The 13,505-nt window shown below is 38.5% G+C and overlaps 2 protein-coding genes across 2 annotated transcripts in view; both read right to left on the bottom strand.

Moving 5' to 3' along the window:
* LOC125257434 (sialoadhesin-like) overlaps positions 1-13,505 on the bottom strand; it is a 103,283-nt gene that overhangs the window by 56,734 nt on the left and 33,044 nt on the right. The window lies entirely within an intron of this gene.
* LOC125257431 (myelin-associated glycoprotein-like) lies at positions 2,727-12,305 on the bottom strand. Its single transcript, XM_048173753.1, has 8 exons — positions 12,165-12,305; positions 11,733-11,821; positions 4,928-5,323; positions 4,492-4,809; positions 4,110-4,370; positions 3,905-3,995; positions 3,261-3,312; positions 2,727-2,983 (listed from the first exon to the last, which is right to left on the bottom strand). The coding sequence occupies exons 1-8, from the start codon at positions 12,191-12,193 to the stop codon at positions 2,846-2,848; spliced, it is 1,374 nt and encodes a 457-aa protein (XP_048029710.1). The 5' UTR covers positions 12,194-12,305; the 3' UTR covers positions 2,727-2,845.

The following is a 13,505-nucleotide window of genomic DNA, read 5'->3' as shown; positions in this document are numbered from 1 at the left end:
ACATATTCTTGTGTGCCAAAAGCCGGAAATGAGTTTGGATTTTAGCACATCCTGTTCCGTCTTGCCTGAAATAAGGTCTGTGGTTAACCTTAAGAGTGGTAAAGGTTAAACTTTAAAGGGCAAAAGGCACAGCTGACCCAAAAAAGTTATGAAAAATCTCACCCTGTTTGTTACAAATCCTCATGTTCTTCCAAACCTGTGTGACTATTTTTCTTAAAATAAATATTTTAGATTTTTTTTCATGCTACTCTTGCACACTCTGACATATGGAAGTTGAGCTCCAAAAAGGACAAAACAGCACCATAAATATAAAAACATAAATACCCAGTAATACGCTCTTGTGTTTTGTTTTTTAATACATAACATTTTTAATAGATTAAGAGATTGACGATTTTCTATCAGAATTAGTACTAGCTGCAGATAAAGTCCTTGTTGTTGGTGATTTTAATATCCATGTAGATAATAAAAAGGACTCATTAGGATTGGCATTTACAGACATTCTAAACTCTATTGGTGTTAGACAACACGTGTCGGGACCCACTCATTGTCGTAATCATACTTTAGATTTAATATTGTCACATGGAATCGATATTGATGCTGTTGAAATTCTGCAGCAGAGCGACGACATCTCAGATCATTATCTAGTCTCGTGTATATTACATTTAGTGAAAGCGGCTAAACTGCCTCCCTGCCATAAATATGGTAGAACCATCACTTCCACCACTAAAGATCAGTTTCATCGCCTTAGCATACCAGACAGCTTAGAAGACCTCGATATTGCAACAGAAACTATTGACTCTCTCTTTTCCAGCACATTAGACTCAGTTGCTCCTTTGCGTTTAAAAAAGATTAAGGAAATTAATCCAACACCATGGTACAATGAGCACACTCGGGCCCTAAAAACAGCAGTTAGAAAAATGGAGCGCAGCTGGAAGAAAACAAAACTAGAAGTATTTCGCATTTCGTGGAGAGAGAAAATGACTGAGTACAGAAAGGCCTTAAAAACTGCTAGATCTTCCTATTTTTCAAAACTTTTAGAAGAAAATAAACATAACCCTAGGTATTTATTTGATACAGTGGCTAAATTAACAAGAAATAAAGCTTCAACTTCTGATGTTTCCAAAGAGCACAGCAGTAATGACTTTATGAACTTCTTTACTTGCAAGATTGATAATATTAGAGAAAAAATTATAACCATGCAACCGTCTACTACAGTCTTGTGTCAGACAGTGCATTGTAGTGTCCCTAAAGAAAAATTCAATTCATTTACTGCTTTAGGAGAGGAAGAATTGTCTAAACTTGTTAAATCATCAAAATCATCCACATGTATGTTAGACCCTATTCCGACTAAGCTATGGAAAGAGATGCTTCCAGAGGTCATAGATCCTCTTCTTAATATTGTTAATTCATCTTTATCACTAGGATACGTACCAAAAACCTTTAAGCTGGCTGTTATTAAACCTCTTATTAAAAAACCACAACTTGATCCTAGAGAATTAGTCAATTACAGGCCGATCTCAAATCTCACTTTTCTGTCAAAAATACTAGAAAAGGCAGTTTCATCACAACTATGTTCCTTTTTAGAAAGAAATAGTATCTGTGAGGATTTCCAGTCAGGATTTAGACCATGCCATAGTACTGAGACTGCTCTCATTAGAGTTACTAATGATTTGCTCATCAGATCGTGGTTGTATCTCTCTATTAGTGTTACTGGATCTTAGTGCCGTAGTCAACCGGATCTGGGCCGTATCCAGCTGAGACCAAGGACCGGTGCCATGACACGACCACAATGCAGCCCTGAAGTATCAGCAGAGATCGAGTCGACTAGATCATCCATTGTGAAGACATCATCAACACGACAGCCAGTGCCACAGTTCCTCAACAGACTGTCCATACCGGCGTGATGAATACGATCCTCAACTGGACACGACCACAACGCAGCCCTGAAGTATCAGCAGAGATCGAGTCGACTAGATCATCCACTGTGAAGGCCTCATCGACACAACAGCCAGTAGCACAGTTCCTCAACAGACCGTCCATACCGGCGTGATCCTATCAGACTTATGATAGCAACCTGATTGTAACAAAGCACTGTTCGCCAGAGGAGAACTGGCCCCCCGACTAAGCCTGGTTTCTCCCAAGGTTTTTTTTTTTTCGTTTTTTCTCCATTTTAACAACTATCTGCCACTTGTTTGCCACCTGATGTCACCTGATGGAGTTTGGGTTCCTTGCCGTTGTCGCCTTTGGCTTGATTAGTTGGGGACACTTGACATTTGATATTCAATAGTATTCTTGACATTTATTCAACAGTGCTTTGATCTGCCTGCATTGACACTATTATTAAGAGTTGCTGTGCAGCCAAACTATGTACCAGTTATCAATGTAAAGCTGCTTTGACACAATCTGCATTGTAAAAAGCGCTATATAAATAAAGGTGACTTGACTTGACTTGACTTGACTAATATAATTTTTAATAGTCATGATCTGATACGCTGATCATAACGCTCCGAATCTTCCTGAAGCAGTGTTTTGAAATCGGCCATCACTAAAAAGTTTTTTGGCACACCAAAAATATTCTCGTCGCTTTATAATATTAATATTGAACCACTGTACTCACATGAACTGATTTAAATATATTTTTAGTACATTTATGGATCTTGAGAGAGGAAATGTCATTGCTGGCTATGGAGGCCTCATTGAATCATCGGATTTCAACAAAAATATCTTAATTTGTGTTCGGAAGATCAACGGAGGTCTTATGGGTGTAAAACGCCACGAGGGTGAGTAATAAATGACAGAATTTTCATTTTTGGGTGAACTAACCCTTTAAGTGAGTCTACAAATCCTAAAATACTCTGTACTCTATTTCTGTGTATTCATCATGTTTGAAGTGTGTCTCTGTGATGCAGTAGTTCTGCTGCTTTGGGTTTTCAGTCTTTTCGTAGTAGATGATCAGTGTTTCATCATCCAAAATCTTATTGACCTGTGCACAGTGAAAACAGATTATGTTTTATTTGCAAAATATTTTTATATGTAATCTAAAAATATATATATATTTTTTTTTACATGTAATCTCAAATTTGTATTATGTATCTTTCACATAATCAACTTGATAAAAGAAATAAATTAACTTTTAATAAATGAATGCTCATAAATGTGAACAAGCTGTTGAATGAATAAATAATAAATGTCTAATAGCCTACTGAAATTTTATGAATCAGATTTGCACACAAAACTATATAAAACTAAACTAAACTTACCTGACCAGAAGGATCCTTCTCATTGTCACTGGGTTTATTGATTTTTTTTCTCCTAATGAAGAAAGAAGGTCAAAATGTTTTAGGGGCATTTTTATTTTGGCCTAAATAATCTTATCAAATAATTATGTTCAAATGAATCAAGTGTAAATTGGCAATGACAACAGAAATATGTTGTAAAATATTCTAAATACATTTAAAATGGTCACCTCTCATATCTGATGAGCAGAAAAAAATAATTTTATTAAAATACAGCATGTTTGATGGATATAAATCACATCTTCACATTTGCCTCAATATAGACATTGAATATTAAACTTGACAATAAACACAAAATAATTTAAACTTAATTTTTCACTGTACATGAATCCACTATGTTCTCACAAATGGAAACAATTCTCTATGAAGAAATTAAGAATAATGTAGTATTAATATGTTACATGCACATGACTGAAGTACTTTCTAATAGTTTGTTTTACTGTATGAAGTCAAACACTAGCAACTCCGTTTTTAACTGTGGCTGATGCTTAAACGAACACAAGTACAATGCTGAGTACTTCTTAAAACAGGATGTTTCAAAATGGCATTTATAAGAGGAATACAACTAATGTCTAATTCACAATGAAAGTGAATATAACTTACTTTACCTTGTACAAAAACCAAGAGCAGAGAGAGTGAGCACTGCTGCAATTCCTCCCACACAACCAGCAATCAGAGGCATAGATTGTCCATCTTGTCCTATAGCAAATGAAACGCTTGTAATTGGACCAAAATGTTGTCTTTCAAATAATATTCATTGCTTTAGATCTGTCAATGACCTTGTTCTTTACATTTAGACTGTGAAAAACTCACCTTCAGCTGTGAGCTGGATCTCTGCTGATGACTGTTTTCCATGTTTATTCTGTGCAGTGCAGAAGTAAAATCCTGTATTATTAGTTACTATGAAACTAATCTTCTTTCCCCGAGCTATAGGCGTGTCATATCCATGTTTGTACCAGGTGTAGTTCATGTCATTTGATGGATTGGCTTTGCTTTTGCAGGTCAAAGTCACATTAGTGCCAACAGAGACTGAAGCAGATGAATCGATGGTGATGTGAGTTTCTTTTGGAGGAACTTTGACAGAAACACAAGCAGAGTAAACTTAACATTAAGACCTGATCTTACATTATAACACTGATCTAATAATTTCATCACATCAAGTATTATGAACACAAATCTACTCCAAATCTCTTACACAGGATTCGTAGCATCACAATGGTCTCCACAGTTGAGTCTTCAAGTGTATTTCTTGGATATGTAACAGTGCAGGAGATGTTCCTTCTGTGATCCATGTATGAAGCTTTGAAGGTCATGTGTGAAAACAGTGACTGTGTTTTATCATGTTTCTCCTGTAACTGCGTTGTAATGTGGGCAGATTCAGGGATGCTGGACCAGGATATTGTAGGAGGTTGTTCGGGGCAGGGGGCTTCAGCAGAGCAGCTCAGATTGACTGTTGTTTCCTCCATCACTTCTTTCAGATCAGTAGGTTTAAGGATGAGAGGATGTGGTGAATCTACAGAAAAAAATGGTTGTTCATCATTAAGAAATCTTTCTTATGATGTTAATTATGTAAATAATATTCACATGTAAATGTAAACCTGTATTTTAAAAACAATGGAGAAGACATTTACCTATGACACTGATGTTCACAGTCTTCCTTGAATCAGGTTGATTGGGGTTAAATGTTGCTCTGAACACATTTGGCTCCATTTCCAGTCTGAAGTAGTAGAGATCTGAATGATTCTTCATGATGTTATAGAAGACAGTTGTGCAGTTCCTCTCACTGAGATCTCCAGTTATCTGTATGTCACTAAATCCACTAATGATGTTTTTACTGCTATTAAAAGCTATGAAACTGTCATTGTCAGCAAACTGTGATTTATTTTTTAGCCAGATCCCATTAATAGATTTTGTCTTTTTAAGTTTGTCCTCAAAATTGGAGATGTTGAATGTGCAAGGAATCTGCACACAAGAGCCTGTCAGAGCTGTTACTGTCTGAGGCATCACGGCAAAATAGAGATCATCAGCTGAAACATAAAAACATATTAGATTAAAAAGTTAGTTGAGACAAACTTTAAAGTTAGGTTGCAAACACCACACCTGAAAATTTGAAGAAGTTTAAAATTTTAAAAGCTTGACGTTTTAGGGTTTTCATTTTGAAGTAGTTTAAAGTTTAAAGTAATTTTACAGCTTAAAGTTTGACATTTTGATGGCAAGACAGTCTCAGCGGTACTCGGGTGGTTGCTAGAGTGTTGCTATGCAGTTGCTAGGGTACTCAGAGTGGTTGATAGGGTATTCCTATGCTGGTGCTAGGTTGTTCTGGGTGGTTTCTAAGGGGATGCTATGCGGTTGCTAGGGTACTGGGGGTGGTTGCTAGGGTGTTCCTATTTGGGTGCTAGGGTACTCGGGTTTGGTTGCTAGGGTGGTGTTATGTGGTTGCTAATGTATTCTGGTTGGTTGCTAGGGTGTTCCTATGCTGGTTCTAGGGTATTCTGGGTGGCTGCTAGGCTGTTGCTAAACAGTTGCTAAGGTACTCTGAGTGGTTGCTAGGGTGTTCCTATGCAGGTGCTAAGGTATTCTGGGTGGTTGCTAGGTTGTTGCTTTGCAGTTGCTAAGGTATTATGGTTGGTTGCTAGGGTGTTGCTATGTGGGTAATAAGTTATTCTGGGTGGTTGCTAGGCTGTTGCTATGGAGTTTCTAAGGTACTCTGGGTGATTGCTAGGCTGTTGCTATACAGTTGCTAAGGTACTCTGGGTGGTTGCTAGGGTGTTCCTATGCTGGTGCTAGGGTATTCTGGGTGTTTGCTAGGCTGTTGCTATACAGTTGGTGAGGTACTCTGGGTGGTTGCTAGGGTGTTCCTATGCGGATGCTAGGGTACTTGGGGTGGTTGCTAGGATGTTCCTATGCGGGTGCTAGGTTATTCTGGGTGGTTGCTAGGCTGTTGCTATACAGTTGCTAAGGTACTCTGGGTGGTTGCTAGGGTGTTCCTATATGGGTGCTAGGGTATTCTTGGTGGTTGCAAGGTTGTTGTTATGCAGTTGCTAGGCAATTCGGGGTGGTTGCTAGGGTGTTCCTATGTGGGTGCTAGGGTACTCGGGTTGTTTGCTAAGGTGTTGTTATGTGGTTTCTAGGGTATTCTTGTCATGAGCCGGGTTTGATTTTCTCCTTATTTCCTCTTTTCTCCTTCTTCCCTCTGTCTTCATTGCCTATTAGACTCAGCTGTTTCTCACTACTATCAGCGCTCGCACTGAGTTGCCTTCACACCTGTTTCACTTCTTCTCTGATTTTCTTTGCTATTTCTCCCTGCTGTTTTGTCGTTTCTTTGTCAGATGATTAATTACCATATTGTGGCGTTATCTCTCCATTCGCATCCAGATATCCTTAACGTTTGTTTGTGTGTCCATCCTAGTTTTAGTCCCAGCAGTTGTCTTGAATTCTGTGACGTCATTTCAAACAAAATCAGGCAAAAACAAAGTTCGTTTTGTGTTCTTTTTGGAAGTTCAAAATGGCTTGCCAAAGCAAATTTTCAGGAAAAGTTCGCTCCAGCTGCATAACACCTTTGTACTACCATTGGTCAGTGATGATAACATAACAGGAGGTGTGCGCTGAGGCTCCGCCTTCACTATCACTAAATGAGGGACTGACATAGTTTTTCATGTTTGATGCTGTAAAGCTGCTTGCTTTTAAACAATCTATTGAATAAAGTGCTATATAAATAAACGTGACATGACTCGAGTGCTACTTTGCAGAGCTTGTGCTAACATTCCCATGCTGCTTTTCTTATGCTTTCTATAAAAATGCTTGCTGTTTTCTCATTTTTGTTGTGTTTATTTTGTTACTGAGAAGTCCACGGCACATATTTACATATTCATCTAAACGTCGATCTCAGCAGTGTGGGCAGCATCAGATGTTCGTTTACAGTATATCGCTGGTCACGTATTTCGAACTTCGTTTTACCCCTAAATGAAGAACAAAAAAGAACTTTGTTTGAAGTATAGACATTATTTACCAGAGAAACAAGCGCGCCGCCATCTTTATAAAATTGTCTTTGAACTTCCGTTTTGCGGAAGCTCTGTACATTTCTATGGCATCGCTGTTAAAGAATAATTAGTTGGTTAAGTGGATTTACTTGTTGTAGAGTTAATGAAAGTTATCATGAGCATTGTTATGTTTAAAGCAGATGTCTTAATAAATGTCAGTAGATCGGGAAGATTTTAAAACGAGCAGTTCATTCATAAATGTAATATCGCTGTGGAAATACAAACTGGAAGTCAAAAGACAACGAGCGCAACGCTGAAAAGCGGCGGGGCTACATATGGTCTATACCGGGGCCTTTAATGAGTCTCAGTAGATTCTGGGAAGTTAAATTTGAATATTGACAGTTGGAGTTTAACCCTCTGATGTGTACGATCACACCGGTGTGATTAGAATGTTCAGTGCATCATGTGATCAACTGCCAAATTCAAATGTGTGTGCGCGCTTTGGCTGGCGCTATAGAGCATGGCAAACTACATCACTGTGCGTTGCATTCTGGGTAGTCGCCACCATGTTTTAGGACATGCTCAGGAGCGTACAATGACAACAAATACAAATCACCAGATGAAAAAACAGCTGTATTTACGTTGATTTTTTAAAGAGCTGTTTGTACTTGCTTAGAATAAATGGACTAATATTTGAATATCTTGTGTTCATTTAATCGCTCAGTCATGTGGCCAGGAGATATACACATGCATAGAAATCATACTGCTGCTTTTTATCGGACAACACAGGAATGATTTCTCTATTGCAGTTTTTAAAGGTGACATCAAATGAAAAATGTATTTTATCTCGGCATAGATGAATAACAAGAGTTCAGTATGGAAATGACATACAGTGAGTCTCAAACACCATTGCTTCCTCCTTCTTATATAAATCTCATTTGTTTAAAAGACCTCAGAAGAACAGGCGAATCTCAAAATAACACTGTTACGTAACAGTCAGGGTGTACGCCCCCAATATTTGCATATGCCAGCTCATGTTCAAGCCATTAGACAAAGGCAGCCAGTATTAACGTCTGGATCTGTGCACAGCTGAATCATCAGACTAGGTAAGCAAGCAAGAACAATAGCAAAAAATGGCAGATGGAGCAATAATAACTGACATGATCCATGATATAATGATATTTTTAGTGATATTTGTAAATTGCCTTTCTAAATGTTTCGTTAGCATGTTGCTAATGTACTGTTAAATGTGGTTAAAGTTACCATCGTTTATTACTATATTCACGGAGACAAGACTGTCGTTATTTTCTTTTTTTAAACACTTGCAGTCTGTATAATTCATAAAAACAACTTCATTCTTTATAAATATCTCCAACAGTGTGTAATGTTAGCTTTAGCCACGGAGCACTATCAAACTCATTCAGAATCAAATGTAAACATCCAAATAAACACTGTACTTGCGCGATTAGACATGCTGCATGATGAACACTTTGTAAAGATCCATTTTGAGGGTTATATTAGCTGTGTGAACTTTGTTTATGCTGGTTAAGGCAAGCGTGAGCTCTGGGGGCGGGGGAGCATGAGATTTAAAGGAGCCGCACAAGGAATCGGTGCATATATAATTATGGCTCAATATAGGCAGTTAAAAAATTAATTAAAAAAAATCTATGGGGTATTTTGAGCTGAAACTTCAGAGACACATTCAGGGGACACCTTAGACGTATATTACATCTTTTAAAAAGACGTTCTATAACCTTTAATAACTGTGGCACCGATATATCTGCCAGATAAAATAATCAACACAATATAGATTGATCTCAGCCAGCATATCATCATATCGCCCTGATTTTTTTATGTTAAAGCATTAAGGGATAACATAACTGCATGACCCTCTGTGATGCAGCTCGGAATTGAATTATTGTGGAGTCGCTAGTAAGTTTTACTGGACCGAAATGGAATAAATACATGATGGATAAATACAAAGAGAAGCTGAACAATAAAGGTGTGCTGCTTTATGAAGTGATCGCAACAAGCTATATCACAAATAACATTTCTAAACGTGTTTTTGTACATTATTCATGGCATGAGCACGTACATATTCAAACGGATCAGATATTATGAATCTGTAATAAATACAAATGACAAAGCCACATTTTGGTCAAGTTTATTTTCATTAAGTTTCACTTTCACCATTGTAGCTGGAAAACAAGAAAATTATTTTATACAATTATAAAATAATATGGTTTGCTGTGTTAATGATCAAGACAGATGTGCGTCTGTGTAGATGTGCATGCATGCGGAAGGAAAGGATTATCTTGGCATTGACTAAAAGTTTTGTTCATGAGATTTACTATGACAATGGCTGGAGAATATCCCTCTCAAGACACCACAAACTCTGACAGCACTGTATATTATAATGAAAAATGCTGCATTTTGGACGCAGGCTCATTTTTTTTTTTTAGATACAGTTTTACAACATAAACGCTGCTCAGGTTGCATAATTTCTTGAAGAACGATGATGAAGAGCAGATCATTCAGAAGAAATGTGATGCAAACAATGGATAATATATCAATATTTCATGGATTTAACGCTTTTGTGGACAAAAAGGACTGTTTTTTTTTTTTTTTTCAATGGACACTCATACATTATACCCAAGGTGCAACGGATTGGATTCATTTCGCGATCACTATTTCATTATAAAGGTATGAAGTCCCGTTTGATTTTTCGTGTTGACGTGCAAACCTGACACAAATTTCAATTACTGGTGCTGGAGGGGTTACGCGTATGCAGTTTACGCGATTCGTAAAAAAGACGCTGTAGATTGACAGTAAACCTTTATAACTTTCTAATGATATATAACCTATCTTTATTAATAATAAAGATAAGTTATATCATTAGAATATTAATATTTTAGATCCCTTTGCCTGCTAACATGGTCACGTCGAGCTAGGCGGCGTGGTTTCAGTAACCATGGCACCTCCGATCAACTATGTCCCGCCTCTTTGCCCATTTTCAGTTATCCAGGAGTGACGTGCAGTGACACGCAGCTAAGATGGCAGCGGCCTCATTTTCGCCTGCTCTTCAGAAATCTACAGGTGACGTCACAGACACTACGTCCATATTTTTTTTACAGTCTATGGCGTTACCTGACAAGCAATGACGCGTCACCATGGAAGCAATAAAGTGATACGTTCTAAATAACGGTCGCCTTAAAAAACTCACGCTGGGGGGTCAGCCAGAATATTTTAAACTTACGTGCGAAAGGGTTAAGCAGCCTGGGCTCATTTAAACATCAAATAAAAGTCTAGGGAATTTTTCTGAGTTTTAATAGTAATTTTTAGGAAAACTGTAAGTCAAGTCAGTTAGAAAAGATATAGCAACCCGAATCAGAACAGTCTGAAGGTCTGACCGAGTTTGGTGGTTAAGGAGTTAAAGCTGCAGGAGTTATGCCTTGTCCAAATACCCACACTTGCGGTATTGGCCACTTGAGAGCTCTTGCACGCGACAGGATATAAGTGCACATGATTGTCCCATGTCTTTAAATAAAGCCCAAGTGCAGTGCCCTTAATGCAAACTAAACCCACACTATCTTGAATACCACTTCTGAGCGGTATTCGAGGCTAAGCGTATCCCATCATGCATTAAGTTCGGGAACTCACATGCCCTGAAATCGCAAGATGTCAAAGAAAACATACGACTGTAAGTTAAATTAATTATATAATACATATGATTTGGTAGTAAAATATAAAGTTTTGCACATTTTATTGATGCAAAGATGAGTGGGCTATGTGTATTTTACAACAATTGCAACTGTAAAATACCCACACTTGCGGTCTTGGCGTAATAAAGTTTAGCTTGCATTTTTTTTGCAAAACTATAAGTGTGTCCCATCGGGCAATCAAAAGTTCTTCACACACTTGCAGTCTTCACACCTACTTGAACACTTGAGCCAAAAGCAGGAAACACGTCATGTAAGTAGATAGTGGTCAAGTGCAAAGACAGCAAGTGTGGGTATTTGGACAAGGCTTTTGAGTCCGAAATTTTAGTCTCAGAAGAAGAAGAAGAAGATGATGATGATGAAGATGATGATGAAGAAGAAGTAGTTTAAATAGCATTTCAGTTAGTTGGCTTTCCCAAACATTTTAAAGATTTTTCTTTATGCTGCTCTTGTCCATACCCATTGTGCATACATACGGTAGTCTATAGTTGAGCACCAAAAGGACAAAATGGCACCATAAAATTAATTATGACTTAAATATGACTTGTACCCTGTAGGCTATTTAAAGTCTTTTGAAGCCATATGATATCTTTATCTGATGAAGAGACGAAGGTAGTCTTTACTCGATACATCACATGCCTGCACAATAATTTTCCTCATTTCATCATCAATAGTGGTTCTGTTGGTAAATGCTGTGATATTTTTCATCGAAAATAAACGATGTAATATGGACCAACCTGAGTGAGTGTGTAGAAACACAGAGCTGATGATGATGATGATGATGATGATGATGATGATGATCTGGAACACAGACATCACTGGAGCTCTGACACAAACACAGGAAATAAACTAAATATACTTGTGTGCCAAAACACCTACAACAAGTTGTTTTTACTCTGTCCACAACTGTAAGCAATGAATTGTACCTTCTGCTTGTGTGTATTAATAATACAAGTAATAGTAGTAGTAATAATAGTAAAAACTGTGTTTATATTTATCTCTTTAAAGACATTTTAAGAGAGTTAATAGTCACTGGAGACTGCAGACTCTCCCATTCCTGATTAATATTTTTATTAAATGAATAATTGTTGTCATAAACTTAATGTTTACACCATGTTTCTAATGATTTATACTTTTAAAAAGATCAGTTCACAAGAGACATGCCTTACCTCAGAGCAGTGCAGTCAAAGAAAAGCATAAGTTCATGAAGATGTCCTCTGTGCGAGATAAATTAAACACTTAGTAACGTGATGCACTCTTGACGATTTCCCAGCAGTACTACAAGATGAGATATTATGAATCTACCTTTGTTCATTCTGTGGTGAAATGTTTGTCATTCAATCAGAGAAGACGGAAGCCACACCACAAGAATATGCAGATATGCTCAAATACAATAAAAATGTTTATAAGGTCATATCAAACAAAAGCAATGCATGAATCTTTGTTTGATATTACTGATAAATGTTAGCATTTGATTGCTCATTCATTGCTTATTGTGTACTCTATGCTTTTGCAAACTTTTTTTTCAGTGCTCATCAATAAAACCAACCGTAACTATACTAACTAACCCAGACACATCTATTGAATGCAGAAGAGCTTCTGTGCTCATTGTCACTGGTGCACAAGACACTTAAACCCACACATTTACACCATTTTAAGACACGTATGTTGTGTACAAATGTATTCTTACGCGAAAAATGACGATAAAATGTTTTTAAACAAAATGTTTAAGCAAGATTGAATATTTTTTAAGACTGAAAGAGTTATCAGAGGCTTAATGGTGCTGATGTCATGCGACCATGGTGTAGTTTGTTTATAGCCTACATTTAGCTTTTGACTTCCGCCAATTTGTATTTTACACTTCATCGTGGTCAGTGCTGGGTTTCCTTCCTGTGCCACCCTGGGCTCACACACCTCTGCTGGGTCTAGAAGGCGGAGGAGGAGGAAGAGAAGGACCGCTGAGCTCTCTTCAGTCCCCGCCAAGTTCTCTCCAGCCTCGTCCAACCCCTCTCCAATCTCGGCCGAACCCGCTCCAGTTCCTGTAGGGATTTTAATTGTCTATGAGGGGATGGACTGGACCCCTCTCCAAGTTTCTCCAGTGTCTGCCGCCAAGCCAGTATCTCCAGTCTCCGCCGCCGAGCCAGTATCTCCAGTCTCAGCCGCCGAGCCAGTATCTCCAGTCTCAGCCGCCGAGCCAGTATCTCCAGTCTCCACCGCCGAGCCAGTATCTCCAGTCTCAGCCGCCGAGCCAGTATCTCCAGCCGCCGCCGCCGAGCCAGCTGCTCCAGCCACCGCCGAGCCAGCTGCTCCAGCCACCGCCGAGCCAGCATCTTCAGCCTCCACCGAGCCTGCATCCTCAGCCTCCACCGAGCCTGCATCTTCAGCCTCCATCGAGTCTGCATCTTCAGCCTCCGCCGAGCCTGCATCTCCAGTCCCTGCCGAATCTGCAGCCCCAGCCTGCCAAGAACCGACTTCAGCCCACAAACCCACGCCTTTCATCAGACTCCTGA

This window comes from Megalobrama amblycephala, linkage group LG22, assembly GCF_018812025.1.
Source record: "Megalobrama amblycephala isolate DHTTF-2021 linkage group LG22, ASM1881202v1, whole genome shotgun sequence".
Classification (NCBI taxonomy): domain Eukaryota; kingdom Metazoa; phylum Chordata; class Actinopteri; order Cypriniformes; family Xenocyprididae; genus Megalobrama; species Megalobrama amblycephala.
The sequence above is the reverse complement of the archived record's forward strand: the minus strand, read 5'-3'. Positions and strand labels throughout refer to the sequence as shown.

Bases quoted from the DNA above. Each gene is read 5' to 3' on its own strand.
- LOC125257431 (XM_048173753.1), bottom strand. From the start codon at position 12,193: ATGCTTTTCTTTGACTGCACTGCTCTGAG. The intron at 4,371-4,491 runs GTAAGAGATTTG...TTTCTGTCAAAG, and splicing joins TGTGATGCTACGAATCCTGT to TTCCTCCAAAAGAAACTCAC. The intron at 2,984-3,260 runs GTAAGTTTAGTT...CACTGTGCACAG, and splicing joins AGAAGGATCCTTCTGGTCAG to GTCAATAAGATTTTGGATGA.